This window comes from Hevea brasiliensis, chromosome 5, assembly GCF_030052815.1.
Source record: "Hevea brasiliensis isolate MT/VB/25A 57/8 chromosome 5, ASM3005281v1, whole genome shotgun sequence".
Taxonomy (NCBI): domain Eukaryota; kingdom Viridiplantae; phylum Streptophyta; class Magnoliopsida; order Malpighiales; family Euphorbiaceae; genus Hevea; species Hevea brasiliensis.
Window position 1 is genome coordinate 115,407,168 of NC_079497.1, and position 16,574 is coordinate 115,423,741.

Sequence of the window (16,574 nt, forward strand, 5' to 3'; positions counted from 1 at the left end):
GAGATGAGCAACTTGGGTAGGTTTCAGTATCTCAACTCACAGGATCGAGAAAGGTTTCTTTAACGAGTCGAACGGCCGCTTTTCCTCTCCTTTCGTATACTTCACTTGCTTCTTAACTTGCTACTACGACTTTGCTCGCTCGCGATTAAAAACCTGTATAGCCATTGCTTTCGAATTGAATCTCTTTTGGCGTTTGGGAAGATGAGGTTGAGAGGAATGAGGAACATTTAAAAAAGAATTTTGAGTGTGAATTTTCACTAGTGCTGTGCTTACTCCTTAGTGGTAGAGTTTGCCAGAAAAGCAAAGCTTAGAGTTCTAGCCTAAAAATGGGATTGCTCTATAATCAGCTCCTTAACTTAAGTTAAGAATAGAGACTTCTTGGTGAAAATGTCCTTAGAAAAGCAAAGGCTAAAGCCCATACCATACTTCAATGTGTGAATTCTAACTGTCTTCTCCTTAATCAAAATAGACTTGGCACTCTCATTCTGTTCTTCATTTCAGCGGAATGAGAACCAAATCCTCAGCTTTTTCACCAACCTCGTAAAGAAGAGAGTGAAAGAGTTTTCAATGCTACAGCCAACTCAGAAAAAGATGCAAATAGTCAAGAAAAGAATGCCGCTACTATTGCTCGAGAGACCTCGGCTAGCAAAGAAATATCGCCGAAAGATGAGAGAAAAAGGAATGAACTCACTGAAGGAAAGAAAGAATAAACCATATGATATATATAGAAAAATGCTTTTCCGAAAGGCGAGACCCTCAACCAACCTTACAAAGCGACCTCCTCCATCACAAGTGGAAATGGCACACCACATTAATGACAGGATATAAAAAGTGTCCAATCGAAAAGGGGCTAGCAATGGCAACCTATCGACCAATAGCGACTAAATTGAATCCTTCGATTTGTCACGTCGACTGCTTGATTCCAACTTCTCAATAGACTGTCTCCTTTCTCAAGAAAGCATAGCCATCTCTCCTTCTTCCCCTCTCCCCCCAAACCTTGTTCCGAGCAACTCCGCTCAATCAACATGGAAATTCTATTTCTATATATAAAGAAGGCTATCCGATGGTTTAGTATAAAGCCAACTGACCGGAATAAGAACATCTACCAGCTTGGACCGAAGACAATTTCTAGTGCCATTCTTCTAGCAACTAGCCAAACTTAACATAAGTATGTTTTGAATTTGGCTTGAATTTAGGCTTAGATCCCTTAGTCGGGGGATATAAATTCCACCACTTTCTTGGAAGTAGTGATCTTGTGGCGACTGGTTAAATGAAGAGATTAAGTAAGTGTTCATTGTTCTATTTGCGTATAATGTTCGGCTTAGCTGAATAAGTCGAGATTGGATTGGTCTATATAGAAAAAATATCTAAAGTGACTAGCTCGTGCAATCAAAAAAGAAAAGTCCTTCGCCTTAGTAAGCTAGCTTTCTAAGCCCGGGTAGGACGTGGATCGATCATGACGAAAATGGACTTCTCCGTAATGTAATGGAATAGAAGAGTCACAGTCCCTTCTCGACCAGACGAAGGAGATATGAATTCCATTCAGGCTTGGCTTGACCCTACTGGAGGCGCAAAGTTCATCATTCAGTGTGGTGGGGTTCCTTTCCTTTACAGTCGAGCTCCCGTTGGTCGCCTCGCCTGGCAGATTTGGATGACTTGGATGCTGGGGAGATCTGGATAGAGTCTCGCTCATAGATAGAGGAAGAGTACGCGCGCTACGGCTTAGGCAGTTGATCGGATCAGATAGCCCTTCGGGCAACCAACCGCACATCAAATTCCGATCAAGAACTTGGAGGGATGGCTGAGTGGCTTAAGGCATTGGTTTGCTAAATCGACATACAATCTTCTTGTATCATGGGTTCGAATCCCATTTCCTCCGGCAGAACGGGCGGGCGTGAGAGAAAGAACCTCTTGGTGGAGTCCCCCGAATAGCACTACTTAGTGACTAGGAACGGAGAGCCTGTTGCGCGTTTTTTTTGTTTGACCGGCCTATCTTCTTTCTATAAGCAAGCTCCCTCCGGCCGTCCAGTCCCTGGACGGCTCTCGGTTCTTGAGCATGTTGGGAGATTAGGCGGCAGTTGAAAGAGCTGCTCGAAAGCTTGACGAACAAGCGAAAAAAGCCCTATATCTAACTATTTTTTTATAGTTTAGTGTTTTTCTATTTTTATTTTAGTGTATTTTTTTAGTAAAGGACTTTTCCCTTACTAGTAAAGTGGTAAGGTAGGGCGCTATTCGATGAAGAAAAGAGACTTTAGGAAAGTGGTTCAGGTAGCTCAGCTGGTTAGAGCAAAGGACTGAAAATCCTTGTGTCAGTGGTTCGAATCCACTTCTAAGCGGGTGAAGGGTCCAAAGGACACGTAGCCGGGAGCGAGCCGGATTTTTAAATTCAAGTGAAAGAGGAAGCCAAAAAAAAAATATGAGCGCTCCTGCACTATACGGCTTTTTGGCGTCGCCATATCTTGCTGGAGGCAGATTTTCTAAAAAAAGCGGTTGATTACTCGGATTGGTTCTCGCGTCCCTGTGCCTAAATGGGCGGGTTCGGTTCAAGTGTTCATCGATCGGGTGGATCTATATGCTCCGGGGGGGGTGATACGAGGTGTAGCGCAGTCTGGTCAGCGCATCTGTTTTGGGTACAGAGGGCCATAGGTTCGAATCCTGTCACCTTGATGTGAAGGGCTGAAGTGAAGTGCACAGCCCGGCACAGCCTCTTTAGGCTGGCGAAAAAAAGGCACATTTGTTTTGTAAACAAGCATGAAATTCTTTCTTTCTACAATTCTTCGTTTACTCGCGAGGGGTCTCGGTGCTTTTGCAGCTATTTCCTTTGGGCCTTATCTAGGATCAAAAGGAATCGCTATAATGACTAGTGGTATCAATCTCGTCCTTTTTGCAATACTTATTTTCGGCCTCATCTTTCTGTTTCGTTTGAACAAGAAGTCCGGCTTTCTACGTGTCTTTTTCTATATCTCCATATTCTTTTTCATATCTTTATATGGCTATTATCTACGAATCTACTTCATGTCTCGCTTAGGTCTTTCTTTACATAGTTTTCTACCTTTTCTAATTTTGAGTGTCTCGGAGGGGGTCATTTCCTATTCTGGCGCTTGGGAGGTCCAACCCAATAGGATGTTTCCCGCGGAAACGGAGTCAGGAGCTTCCGGCGCTGAAAAAGCCCAATCTGGTGTCGATAAAGCTTCCGGCTCCGGAGAGAAAGAAGCTTCTTACCAACTGGCCAAGGGGAAGCGCCCACTAGAGGTTAACGAAATTAACCAAGATGGGATCTGGGACGAGGTTGCTCGCGAAGCGAAGCGCCACAAAATAGCGAAGGACTCTGACTGGATGAGCGAGTGGGTGACTTCTCATGAAAACCGGATAGGGGATCTTATTAATGAATTAAGGAAGAAGGAGCACATGCGCCCTCTCGCCCCTTATCGGCTCCAAGAAGTGGTCGAAATGCTCGAAGACCGATATTCGGTCGAAAGGTTAGAAGAAATTTTAAGGGACCTTTCTCAGAAAGGACTCCAAAGTTCATTCTATCAAGAATCGAAAGTAGACCGAGACCTCCCCAGCGAAAAAGAGGCAAAGGCCTTATTCGATAACGTAAACAAAGAGGAATAAGCCTTGATGCTGCTAACTCTCGCTTTGGTCCTACTTTTGCTTTCTTTTGTTAGGAAAAGGCAAAGGAAAGGATCAACTTAGTACCTAATGCTTGGCAATCCTTGGTAGAGCTTTTGTATGATTTCATTGTGACTTGTTCCCGACCTAATCAATAGCACTCGCATTGAGCGAGCTCTTTTAGAGATACCTAATTCGTCTTCCATGTTCATGTTCATCCTAGCAGCTCAGTGGTAGAGCGGGCGGCAGTTCACTTGAAGTAAGTTACTGGTCTGTCTACGCGTAGGTTCGATTCCTGCCTGGGGGAGGGGTGCTTTCTATACGATGATTCTACTAACCGAAAGAGGGGACAAAGAGTTATCTCTGCGGCTTAAGGCTCTGTCGTTCTCTGTTCATAAGAAAAGTAGCCAAAGCTAGAAGAAGAAAAGAAAAGGACAGAAGAACTTAGAGAATCGCTTCCCTACGTTATTCTCTTTTTTTAAGGGTTTAAAAGGTAGGAGAGTTGCTCGGAGCGCTATAACCCCCGGAGGGAAGGTAACGTGAGCCGACGAGCGCATAACCCCGTAAGGCTTGCAGCGAAGCGGGTTCGCATTGAATATTTTCCAATACGTATTTCGAGGTTCGAGCTGAATCAATCACGGACTCAAGACAGTCTCTCTAGCATATGGGCAAGGGGTGGTTGCTAGGAAAAGGTGGACTGGTGAATGGCTGGGACAGAGCAGGGAGTGGCAAAGGGTTCGTATAATATAAGAAGATGTTCTTCGCTCCTCATCCCATTTGGCCAAGAAGAGTACGATTTGTCTGGCATTGTAATTGAATCGATCGGTATCCGAACCTCATGTGGAAGGAAAAGGATTGGCATCTTCTATCGCATTAGCGTTGAGATCGCGAAAGTCAACGCACATGCGGACTCTGCCGTCCTTTTTCGGGACAGGAACTATGTTTGTTGGCTAACCGGGGTATTCCGTCACTACAAGAAATCCTGCCTTTAGCTGCTTTTCTACTTCTTCTTTGATTTTCAACGTCTATTCGGGCCTAATTATCCTCAGTTTCTGCTTGACTGGCTTGGCATCAGAATACAAAGGCATTTTATGCTGAACTATGTCTGTGCTGAATTCAGGTATATCATCGTAGGACCATGCAAAGACATCCTTGTATTCTTTCAAAAGGTCAATCAGGCTTCTTCCTTCTTCGAGAGTCAAAGCAAAGTGGTTCCTATCCCTAACCTCTTGGGTTCGTCTAAATTAATTGGTTGGGTTTCTTCCATGACGGGTGGATACTTCCTATCCTCTGATCTCTCCACCATTTCCAAGAGTTCCGGAGGAGTTTAACCATAGGTTTCTTCCTCATCTACCTGCATGAGGCAGTGATCCTTGGAAGGGGAGCTCCTCCGTCTAGTCTATGCCTTTCGGTTGTTACGGTCGGGCTACTAGTCAAGCAGCTGCAACTCAAGCAACTTCTCCACAAACCTCCTTTGTGAAAGTGTTAAAGTCCCACCTTTCCTATCCCTTGGCCATTCCAAGGATTTGACTTGCCGGTCAAAATCTTGTACATAATCTCTCTCTCTTGAGTGGAATTTCCATTTCTTCCTGAACATCAGAAAATGGAAATTTTTTGAAAGTCTCTTTGCTTCATTCCTAGCAAGCACCATTCCCAGTTCTTCTTTCATTTTTCTACCAGTTCACTAGGGATAGTTTTCGAGTCGCCTATGGAGTAAGAGGGGGGTGAAGGGCTTCGTTTACCTCCATGTAAGTATCTGAAATTCTAGTTTTATTCAACAGCCTTGTAACCTGGGCTTCATTCAGTTTTATTCATAGAGAGAGGTGATAGTTTAGCATCTTTATGTTGCCTGACTCCTAAGGCCTTCGAGGTTTTCAATACCGAGCCTTTCCTAGCACTTTTACCTGGGTCCTTAGACTTCTGACTTTTATTCTCCTGATGAGAACGACGACTAATCCCAACTAACCGGTTATCCAGTACCTCTAACTGGACTTGACCGAAAACTACGGATGTCATGGAGCATCGGATTCGGCGATCAAAACCTAGACAAGAACCCCGTCTTCACCTTATCTAGGTAAAGCAATTAAAAGGAGGAGAAAAAGCCAAAGCGAAATACCCTACCGCCCCTCACCTTGCTTCAGAAAGTCATTCATCGCTCCGCACCTTTCTTTCATATTTCAGGGGCAGTTTCTTTTGGAACATCGGTTTTCAGAGCTGATCCTGCCTTAAGTCATTCACGTCTAGCTAACATTCCCCTAACGGTTCAACTCACTTAAAAAGCAGGAGATGGGAGATCTAACGGGTAACTTGTGCCAATTCAATGCCCGGCGAGACCGCATCAATCATGATCAAAGGGTACACGCTAACTAAAGTAGCAGCATCCAGCATCCTCTTCACGACGTAGTTTTAGGTCTTAAGGGTAAAAAAGGATAGTAATCCAAGGGCTCACACAGTGACAAAGCAGGGATCTATTCGTCCACTCCCTTATATATATGGTCGCTAATAGCATATAAAGTATGATATGTATGCTAGGGCGAATCTACCTTTTTTTCTTTTTTATATTAGCCTAGCTTAGCAAAAAGGCACCATTGGGGCCGGGGTCTACCTGCATTCTTTCTTAGTAGACTTGCCTACCTCAAAGACTTTGATCCTAGAACAACTCCTGTAAGAGCAGATCCTAGAACTGCTTCTTATCTTAATCTTATATTTCATTGACCCTCGGTTAACTAACTCCCTTTTTGGATAAAGAAGATTAGCAGCTTCTAGGAAAGGGGAAAGCTTTTTCTTCGAGTTCGAGTAAGGAAACCATTCCCCAACCAGTAAACTCAGAGAATCTGCATAAGTATTTATAACTTTATAAGTATTTATAACTTTCTCTGTGAAGTCAGGTAAGGTTCATTTTTTCATCTTTTCTCCTTCCTTTTTTACTTCTTACAGGGCACGAAAGGCACCAACCTAAAGGCAATTAGGGCTAACGAACCTAGGAGGCAGTTCCTAATAAATAATAAAAAAGTAAGAGCTATTCCATGGATAGGCCAGCGCCTAGCTCAGACGATTAGGAGAAAGATGTCCAACATAAAAAATCCTCTTCCCTGGTAGTTACTTCATTCACCTGTTGCGGTCTACCTCACTCTTCGGCCTAAACATCTCATAGGGCTGGCTGGCACAAAACCGAACAGGGTCTATCCACTGTTTAAGATAAGCCTATCGTCCTACTCAGACCTACTAGCCGGCGCCGATTCCAGTGTTCAGTACCCGGTATTCACTCCTACCTTCTTGATGCCATCCTTGTTACCGTCCTAGGAGTTGAAGCTGCGATTTTACTTTGACTACTACTTGGCTTGAAAGGCGGTCTTTGCGTAACCGGTGCTTGCATGGCTGGTAAAAAAATTGGGGTATTCAGTAGTGAATCTATCGGCCCCATAGCAGTGGCATACAACGAAGGACCTAATCCGAAAGCCCGACAAATTTGAGGAAAGAGCTTTCTCTAGGCAGAAGAGGAACATTAGCAGGAGAAGGTGGTCATGGTGGGGTTGAGTGAATGATCGATGGCTTCACTTCCGATTTCGTTTTCACTTACTTCCCTATCTACTATATCTTATAGTTATAGTAGAATAATGGGCCTGTTACCTTTTAGTAGCTTTTGAGAGAAGTGGTGACAGGCTTGTGATCTAGCCCGATCCCTAATGGGAAACTAGAGCTAAAGCAAATCCTGTAGTTAGGAACATAGCACATCAAATCCTCTGTACCGATGGGACAACTGAGATATAGACCTCGGTGCCTGGTGGGAAAAGACCCTATTCAGAGAAAGAAATGTTTGAGAAGGGGAGACAGCCGATGGAGTCAGCAAGCCTTAAGGCAAGAGATTCTAGCAGTTTACCCTTTTCATACCGGAGGGAGTACTAGCATTTAAGTAAGGCTGTCTTGCTATTAATAGCTAAAAGTTCTATCAAAGAAATAGTATTATTTTATAAATATTCCTCTATTTCCCCTTTTCTGAGCCATCTAGCTAATGAGCAAGATAGCAGCCTGCCTTCGGTCTTTTTGCCGCAAAGAAGGAAGGGGCGAAGCGATTCTTATTCTCTTAAGCAAGTGACTCGCGTGTGAGGGGCAAAAAGAAAAAAAGGCTATACTATAAGAACAAAGGTGCCTAAGCGCTTTAAGGATTGTGATAGATGCAATTTCTCAAGTCTTGATTGAGGGCTTTGCGGCTTGACTCTTACCCTTTGAAAGGTAAAGCTTGACCGTGGCAGTATGTTAGCCCCGTTCCGTTTTCATCCTTTGCCCCTATCAATCCAATCATATATATTTGTATTGATTTTTAAGGGATTCTTCCAATCATAAGCCATAACTTTCTTCTTTGCTTAACGAATTAAACGCACAAAGACTTCCGTTAATCATAGAATCAATGACTGGTTAGTCAGTGTAGGTCAATTGGATTGGTAGGCTAACAACTATATACATAGTCTATCGTTCCCTCTGAGTGAGGAAAGATAGCAGGCTCAATTGGAGCGGAAAAAACGCTTGGCTAAGAGTTCTAGATTGACTCTGACATCCGTAGATGCCAACCAGAGTTAACCTGCATGCATAAAGTGGCCACAGTGAGATAAAGTGGGGAAGCTGGGTTCTGAATGAAAACATAAAAACATAAGGAGCAGGGGAATGGTAGGATATTTTAGGAAGCTTAAAGGTAAGCCAAGCCTCTTGTAACCTTATTTCGTGTTAACACATTGTAAGTTTAAGGGCACAATTGAGATTCCATTTCGATTATTATAATTAATAATAAATTACCGAGGTATACAGCACAGCAAACCCAGTATGGCACCTGTAAGAAGGGGGGCAGGCTCAACTACCTTTGGCAGAGTGTATCACTCATTCTATTCAAGGGTTGACCTTTCCTTTGAATCCTAAAGAGAGTACTCCTTAAGAAAAGGTGAAGAAAAAGAGAGTTCGCTTTAGAATTCATCTGGCTCGATCCAAGTTCATTCGAACTGATCCCATAGAAAGTCTGTCAGAGACTGCAGCGGATATGCGAATCTTAGAGTAACAACTCATCTGCGACACCACAACTACCTATCTAGAAAGAAAGAACCTACTCTATCTCTCCTTCAGTTTGTGATGGGCTTGAGTCGAAGACCCTCAATTCAACATCAAGTTCCTCCTTGGGCATCAATGCCTATTATATAGATGATAATCTCTCCTTTAACTCAAGCAAGAACAGCGGAGTCAACAAGTGCTATCCATGTTCAAGCTCAAAGCAATCCACCGAACCCAAGTCAACCGAACCAGACTAAGATCAGTCACTTGGGGGGGAAGTCAGGTAGCGGGCAATAGCCCTTTTTCTTCCTAAGAGTGTATTGATGTCGGCCTTCGCTCTTATCGCAGCACCGCTGCTTATTGTTGCTTATTGTTATTGGATTTTTCATCTGGTTGTACATGCTCCCTGAGCATGGAACAACACAACAATTTCTCCCCACTTCTTGCCTCCTCTAGACCTTGAGGACCTAAAGAGGACCATCTATGATATAAATAGTGCGAGTATTATTGAAGGGGCTGAGAGAGCGACGAGCGAGTTAGCGGGACCTCCCGATGTGAAAGAGAGGGAGGTCCAAGCCAGCCCAACTAGAGCCGCTAAGACCATACCAGTGCTCTCCACACGCCCATCTTTGCTCGATTACAGATAATCTCTCTTGTGCACTGCGAAAGGTTTAGGAATAGCCTTACCTTACTCCTTAAAACCAAAAGCCAGATAGATCTTGCTACTAGAAAACCGAAGGAGCACACAAAGCAACCTCACGTCACCAAGATAAAGACGTTTGGAAGGTTTTATTTTATTTCACGAACTTCATTTCTCTACCAGTAGCGAGATTATAAGGCTGCGCATCTCCAGAAGCATCAACATGATCTTCCTAATACACTTCTTATTAAAAGGAAAAAAATCATCATTCTACAAAGCAGCAAAATAAATAATTATACATATAAAGCTCTGGAGTCGAAAGATTCCACATCCATGGATGAAAATATTAGGGTTAGCTAGTAACCATAGCATCAACGGATGGGATAGGAGCAAAACCCGACTTAAACTACCAGCAATTCCCAACCATAGTTGGTAACACATCAATCTCATGGGGCACTCTCATAGCCTGGAAAGGGACTTAGGCTGACTGCAACAGAGCTTGCCTAAGCTAAGGTTTTAAAACGAACTAGCTTGGACCAGCGCCCCTAGACTTTAAATAGCTGACTATTAAATCACACTCGATTCAGTTTTCAACTAATGTATTAAATTAAAAAACTTGTAACTTTAATTGGGCTTGCTTACAGAAGTAATCCAATCCTTACCTTAGAAGGGGACTGCTTTCTAAGCTGATTGGATTTTCGAACATCGTTTTCGTACTAACTAACCCCGACAAGAACCCCTTCTTCTCTTTTATTTTAAGAATTAAGAAGCTGCTCCCGGCTTTCGGAAAGCTAGAACATCGACAGATAGAGCGAAGAGTCCATAAGGAGAGGAGCTTAGTTGACAGCTAGAGCACCGACAGATAGAGCGAAGAGTCCATAAGGAGAGGTACTGAAAGTCTCGACTGTAAAGGAAAGGGCTTTTCCCTTTGTCTGCTCTAAACCTAAACCAACTAGATCTCTTTCTTCCTCTGCGATTGAGCTCCATACCTTGTTCACATCACAGGCTATTGGACTCATAGGTTCAATAGGGTCTTTGTGGTGATTTATATATCAAAAACAGGACTTTCTTCTCCCCTTTGGGGTAGCCTATTATATTAGTGCTTTAGATAGTGCTTTATAAGCTATTTAATCTCAGTCTCTATCTCAATCAGCTCTTAGGGAAAGCATCTCTCTTAGGTCTCTTAGATCCTCTCTTCGGCTACCTCTTAAGGGAACAAGCAATCAAGAAGCAAGTCCGTCATTGGATCTCTTGCTAGCTCTTCGGCATTGAACTACTCATTGTCAGGATGTGGGTGCCTACTCTTACTATCTCTTCGTCTTGCTAGCTCTGCTCTTTGGCTAAGTCAAAGGCTAAGTCTTCATAGGTATCAGCCAGCTTTCTTCTTCTTCTTGGCTCTATTCCTCCTCTTCTTCTTCCTCTTCTTCGGAGGATACATATATAGAGTTGGGATTACAGGTTCTTTGTCTGGTATTCCATCTCTGCCCTTATCTTTCCGCTCTGGCTTGGCACCTTGGCTAGGCGCCTTCTCTGTGAGCTCTTTGCTTTCATGAGTAGTTTCAGGGGAAGACTTGGAAAGTTGTAAGTGAAGATAGCTGTGCTTATTGGTCTCAATCTCTTTCTCTGGTTGTGTCAGCTCTGTGGTTTCATCTTCATCAGTGGTTTGCTTCAGCTCTTTGCTTTCATCAGCAGTCTCATTAGTCGTCTCATTATCTGTGAGCTCATTCTCATTGCTTTCATCAGCAGTCGTCTCATTATTGCTTGAATTGCTTGAATCAGTATCAGTAGTAGTCTGATTATTGGTCTCTGGTTGTGTGGTTGAATGAGTGGTTTCCTTGTTTGACTCAGTGGTTTGCTTATCATCAGCAGTCTGATTATTGGTCCGTGGTTTAGTGGTTAACTCATTAGTCTCAGGGGAAGACTTGGCATCAGTAGTCGCCTTATCTTTGGTCTCCTCATTAGCTTGGCTCTTATCCTTCGTCTTGGTCTCCGGTTGTCTCTGTGCTTTATCCTTCTCTTGTTCTCTTTGTTGTTTGAGTTGTTGTTTTAAACAATTTCTTACAAAACCCCGTAATTTTGGGCATAAATGAAATTGACTTCCTAAGTGACATTTGAAATTGAGACTTTTTATAAAACACCGTAAAAAAAGGCATAAATGAAAGATTTTTTTACTTTAATTATCTATAATATGCCTATGAATCCAATTTACCTTACCGAAAGCAAGAAAGACATGGGAAAAAGCAATAAGGAACCTACGGATTCTCATTGAACACAAACCCATTTCGAATGATTGCCGGTTTACTATTTCGAATGATAGGCGGGGGCAGGATTCGAACCTGCTGTTTTCAGGGCATGAGCCTGACGAGTTGACCATTCCTCTACCCCGCTTCTTCCCCCTATCCTTTCTATTGGACCGGTACACTGAAGACCAACTTAATCTCGATGAAAGGTGGAGTCGAAACTTTTCGATCATTCAAGTCGGATAGCATTTCTCTACGCTAGGATCCGACCTACATTAACTTCTTTCTTCTCTTATGAAATTTCTAGTTCTTTTCTTATGAAATTTCTAGTGGGAATTTTCAATGAAAGGAGAGCTTGCCACAGTGCTATAAAGAAGAAAGCAAAGAAGCAAAGCAAGAGAGCTTTTTCCCGTTCCGGGAAGGTAAGGGAGAGGGGTTTCATACTCATTTAATGACTTTCAAACTAAAATTCATAAGATAGGTTGAGTCTTCAGTTCCGTGCATAAGACTCATTTTTTCTAAGGGTTTAGGTCAGGCTTTGTTTTGAGAGAAGAAAGCTGTCTTAATGCTCCCCTTTTTTGCGCTGTGTGCTCTGTGACTTCTAGCTAGGAAGCAAGGGCAGCAAAGGAGAAGAAGCGCACTGCAGGAGTTGGTGAATTTCGGAGCCTTCTTCGATTCGATAGGGCTTGGGCTCTCGAGAGGCGACGATCGGGGGAAGCATGACCGGCACAAGATCTTTGGAACCGCAGGTAGACGCTTTTGTCACTCGCTAGGAGGTCAGCAGAAAAAAGGCGCTGTTCGGGAAGCTTTTTTTTATAGCAGGCGGGTCATAAGTTCAGCTGGTGAAGGCAGGGGAACCGGACAAAGGGGTGAACATTCAGGCAAAAAGAGGACTTTGAATGTAGGGGCTTCTAAGTGTAAAGAGGCTACACGAAGGGCTGTAATACTAGGAAAGCGGAAAGCATGGGTAGGGCAAGAGGCTGTGGACGACGTGACCCGTTAGCACCGGATGAATGACGCAAACTTGAGCGCCTGAAGTCACGAGAGAAGGACGCGAGTTCCTTCAGGGCAAAGGGCATACCTGAAATTTAGGTCATGCAGGAATGCAGAAACGGAACAAAGAAAAGCTTGACGCTAATCCACTAAAGACTGAACCCATCAAACGAACAAGTCCCTAAGGCTTCCACAGACCGAGGCTTATAGCAAAAGGAAAGACGATTATATCCAATAAAAACCTCGCCAAGTCTCTAATCAGGGGCTCCATCATGTTAGCCAATACGAAGAGTGGCTGTTCTGTTAATAGAGTATATCACAGCTAATGCACTCCACGATTCCGAATACACCTATAAGCTCGCCTCAATCTTAGATTTTTCCTTTATATGCTTTAGTAGATAAAGACTCTTTGACGGGCTACTCCCCAAGCAGAACAACCTCACTGTCTCCCGAAGCTGCCTAGTCACACAATGCAGTTGGAGCTAGAGACGAGGATGGACCAGACTTAGCCAGAATAGACCAAGCTAAGCAAAGAGGAACCTATCCCAAGCATAGCATCAACTATGATATCTTCCCTACTGCTATAAAGGAATAAGGAGAGAGACAATGCAGAGAAGCACTTTTCGAAGAGAGAGAAAGAAACCTCCCTAACTCAGAAAGGCATGGAAAGCGGGCTTCGAAGTCGACTAAGAATAATTGGGGCGTATAGTTGGGAATTCAAGGTCGAATACTTGATCAACCTGGGCTTTGGCTTGATCTTAGCACGACTGGTAGTCTTGGAATGACTGCTATAGTCCCTCAAGCTTGCAAGCAAAAGGTCGAAGCATGATTACAAAGGAAGCATGCATATGTTATTACAATCAGCTCATCTACTGAAAGAGGAGTACTTGGATTTAGGAACTGCACTTCTACTTTCTTTATTCACTCGCCTTCTTCTTGCTGGTGGGCCTTGCTGCTTGGCTGCTTTCCCCGGTGCCCGCTCTGAAATGAAAGCGGAGGTCTCTTTACCGGTCGCCGGTCTCACCTATCAGGTGGCAGAGAATTGGAGAGGATTCTCGGTTCTTTGTAGGCTTCTTGAAGAAGGTTCTGCTAATAGCTATGGAAAAACCAAAGAGACTTGTCTCGCAGTCTACCCCAAAAAAGAAAAAAATTTAGGCAAAAGGTCGGGGTGGTCTCGCTCTGTATCTGAAGCAGTGTGCGTCTTGGCTAATGACGGCCTATGGAGGCGATAAGAAAGCTCCAGACTTCTTGCCTGGACCGGTCTCCGTCTCCCTCACTAGGTCCGGCTATCCTCGGATCTTCTTTCCATAGAATAATGATATAGAAGAAAGACGGTCGGGCGGTTCAGATTGACCTTTCGTTCCTTGGCTAAGTGTATTGAACTAGCCAGGAAGGTAACTAAGGGTACTTTTGATGATATGATCCGTCCTTGGGATGATCCTGAGGCTCTCTCAAGTTGGATTTCTCTTTTGTCTCTTTAAGACTTGACTCGTTAGAGATATGCCTTGGATTCTTATTTCCCCTTTACCAAGGGATGACGTGGTCTCCAACCTGGAAGGCGGCTGCCAACTTAGAAGTTCAATGCTTAGTAAAGTACCCTTATCATAGCATAGGGTGAGACTTGCTTTCCTTCACTTGCTTATGAGTTGACGTCCTTTCCATTTCTCCTTTTCTATGTACATGCGCAGGGGAAAGAGTGGTCCCAAGGGTGTCTGTGGGCCGAGAGAGTTCGCTATCCGTTTGATTACCATAAGAAAGAAGGAGTTTATTTTGAGTTATCTTGATTGGTTCGAAAGGACCGTACTTCCCCCATTGTCATCAGGTTCAGTCGATTCCGATCGCAGGCCGACTTGATGAGAGGAGGGAAAAGGAAGAATTTTCTATCGGCAACTATGTCAGCTGTTTCGCGCCGTTCATGACTTTCTCATGTCGGTGTTGCGTACCACAAGAGGGTACATTCCACCAGACTTGGCCTCTTGACTTGCTAGTTGGAAATCAGGTGTGCTATAGTTTCGACTTCCAGTCGGCTACCGACGGGTGGTCTTTAGTCTTGCTCTTTGAAACTATGGTATGCTTGTTCGATAGGTCGTTCGCGTCTAGCGCGGTTCATTCTGCGCTGGGGACTAACATCTTTTAGGTTAGCGTCTGTCATTTTCCTTCTTCTTATCTTTTTCTTGTGAGAATCACTATGGAAATGACTTATAGTAAGTAGTAAGCTAAGCTGCAGGATGCTTCTGAGAAATTCCTTTGTAAAGGAGCTCTAGTTAAGGAATAGGCTCAATAGTTTCATTTAATCGATTTTGACGGTCTTTTATAATAAATTGTTTAAAACTCATATTCTACTGAAAAAAAGGCAAAAAGAAAGGGTAAGAAAAGACCTTTAGGGCTTTAGCTTACAATGCAGGTTCGAATCCAACAGCGAGCAAAAGAGCTCGCCTTAGATACATCTATTAGCACTTCACGAGTGCATTAGTTGTGGAAGGAGCCCGCTTACCCACTCTCCCTCCTCCCCCATTCCTAGGGGGCCTCATCTTCTTCGTGAGAAAAAGACTAAACCTTCAAAAAGAAGACAACTCAAAACCTTAGAAAACAAATAAGATCAAAAAGGCCATCATTAATGCAAATAAGGCAATAGCTTCGTGTAGTAATTGGATGAGCGATTCTCAATTTCTCGTCTTCCATTCGCGGATCAAATTAAGTAAATTGGAAATTGCCTGGAGCCTGCGGCCTTTCTTATTGGAAAATTTTGCAGACTCCAGCTCTTTGATTTTATCAAGGACAGTGTATAGGAGTTCTTCCGGCGCGTCGGATAGGTCTAGCTTAACAGGCTCTAACAAGCGTTCCAATTTGGCTTTTTGTAGTTTTGAGGGTTCCAATTTATGAAGGACTTTGGTAATCTCATCTAGAAGCTCGTCAACTTGGATAGGATCGTGTTCATTGTCTAGAAGGGGACTAGAGGCTTGCCCCACCTCCTCCTCCCTTCTGCGCGCCTCCTCGTGCTGCCCTAAAGGGGTCGCCCCCTGAAGTTGCGTTTCAAGCTCCGGACTGGTCTCAACCTCGAATACTTCCGCCCGGGTTCCCGGACTGGGCGCTTGAATGATTCTAACAGCCGACCCAGAACCGGGCATACCTCTAGAAGAGAGCGTATTCTCATTATTTGATGTGTCCCCCAATGCCAATAGAGTTGAATCTGAATGATGAGGCGGGGTGGGTGGAATTGAATTCCCATTTCTTTCCCCCAGCGATGGCAAAAAGGGGACAACCGCGCTCAATAGCTCATTCATCAATAAGAATGAGATTTTCGAAAGAAGGAGAACAATTAGGATAGTGAGTATTCTTTTTATTTGAAAGGGAAGGTTTCGTACAAAAGGAAACCTCTCGAACAAATAAAAAAGATTAGTCGAACTATAACTATATAAAGAAAAATTTAAGTAAAGTTGAAACCAGATGAACGAACGAGTCCTACTAAGTCTAAGTTTTGCTAAGGATGGAGAAGAACTGAAGACATTTCCAATACCGACAGCTGCTCCCGCCAAAGCTATTGTAGCAGCTCCCGCACCGATTGATTTTGCACCTTCTAACATCTCCAGAATTCATTTTATTCTCGTCACGCTTTTAACATAACAATAAAATTGAACATTCACTATATACTCTCCTAGTCGATTCTTCCCTTTCGCCGACTTACTTCGTTCCTTTCCGGCGTAAACTGTATATCTCAGAGAGGTCGTATTTCTTTGGGTTGGTAGTATTCGTAGGAGATTATTGGCCGGGGTTCTGCTTGCACCAGTCGTTGATAACCTCGATTAACCTTTGTGCTGCTTTGGCGCCGGTTTTAGGCCTTTCGTCCCCCTCAGAATGTTCAAGTATATCTAATTGGTTCATGAGGTGGTGAAGTTTTTGTGAACTCGCAGTTTTCAGCCCTAGTTTATCATAAACAGAGCTTAGAATATCCGATCTCATGGTTATGCGATTAAAAGAAGATAAAACCTCTGAGATTCTATGTTCTACCGCTAGGAGGGATGGCGCAGCCTGAAGTTGCGCTTCTTGGTCTG

The 16,574-nt window shown here is 43.7% G+C and overlaps 1 protein-coding gene and 2 non-coding genes across 3 annotated transcripts; 2 read left to right on the forward strand and 1 right to left on the reverse strand.

The window, feature by feature from the left end:
• The first annotated feature begins 2,262 nt into the window (after positions 1 to 2,262).
• TRNAF-GAA (transfer RNA phenylalanine (anticodon GAA)) lies at positions 2,263 to 2,336 on the forward strand. The gene has a single exon. It is a non-coding gene; the product is annotated as a tRNA-Phe (tRNA).
• A 256-nt stretch (positions 2,337 to 2,592) lies between these two features.
• Positions 2,593 to 2,667, forward strand: TRNAP-UGG (transfer RNA proline (anticodon UGG)). Its single transcript has one exon. It is a non-coding gene; the product is annotated as a tRNA-Pro (tRNA).
• Positions 2,668 to 9,457: 6,790 nt separating this feature from the next.
• Positions 9,458 to 11,570, reverse strand: LOC110632893 (uncharacterized). Its single transcript, XM_021781264.1, has 3 exons — positions 11,504 to 11,570; positions 10,746 to 11,389; positions 9,458 to 9,559 (listed from the first exon to the last, which is right to left on the reverse strand). Exons 1-3 carry the CDS (start codon positions 11,568 to 11,570, stop codon positions 9,458 to 9,460), a joined length of 813 nt encoding a protein of 270 aa, XP_021636956.1.
• Positions 11,571 to 16,574: the final 5,004 nt, after the last annotated feature.

Coding starts and splice junctions, on each gene's coding strand:
- LOC110632893 (XM_021781264.1), bottom strand. CDS start 11,570: ATGGGTTTGTGTTCAATGAGAATCCGTAGGTTCCTTATTGCTTTTTCC. Junction 11,390..11,503: donor CCATGTCTTTCTTGCTTTCG/GTAAGGTAAATT, acceptor AATGTCACTTAG/GAAGTCAATTTCATTTATGC. Junction 9,560..10,745: donor GAATACCAGACAAAGAACCT/GTAATCCCAACT, acceptor GCTGCTTTGTAG/AATGATGATTTTTTTCCTTT.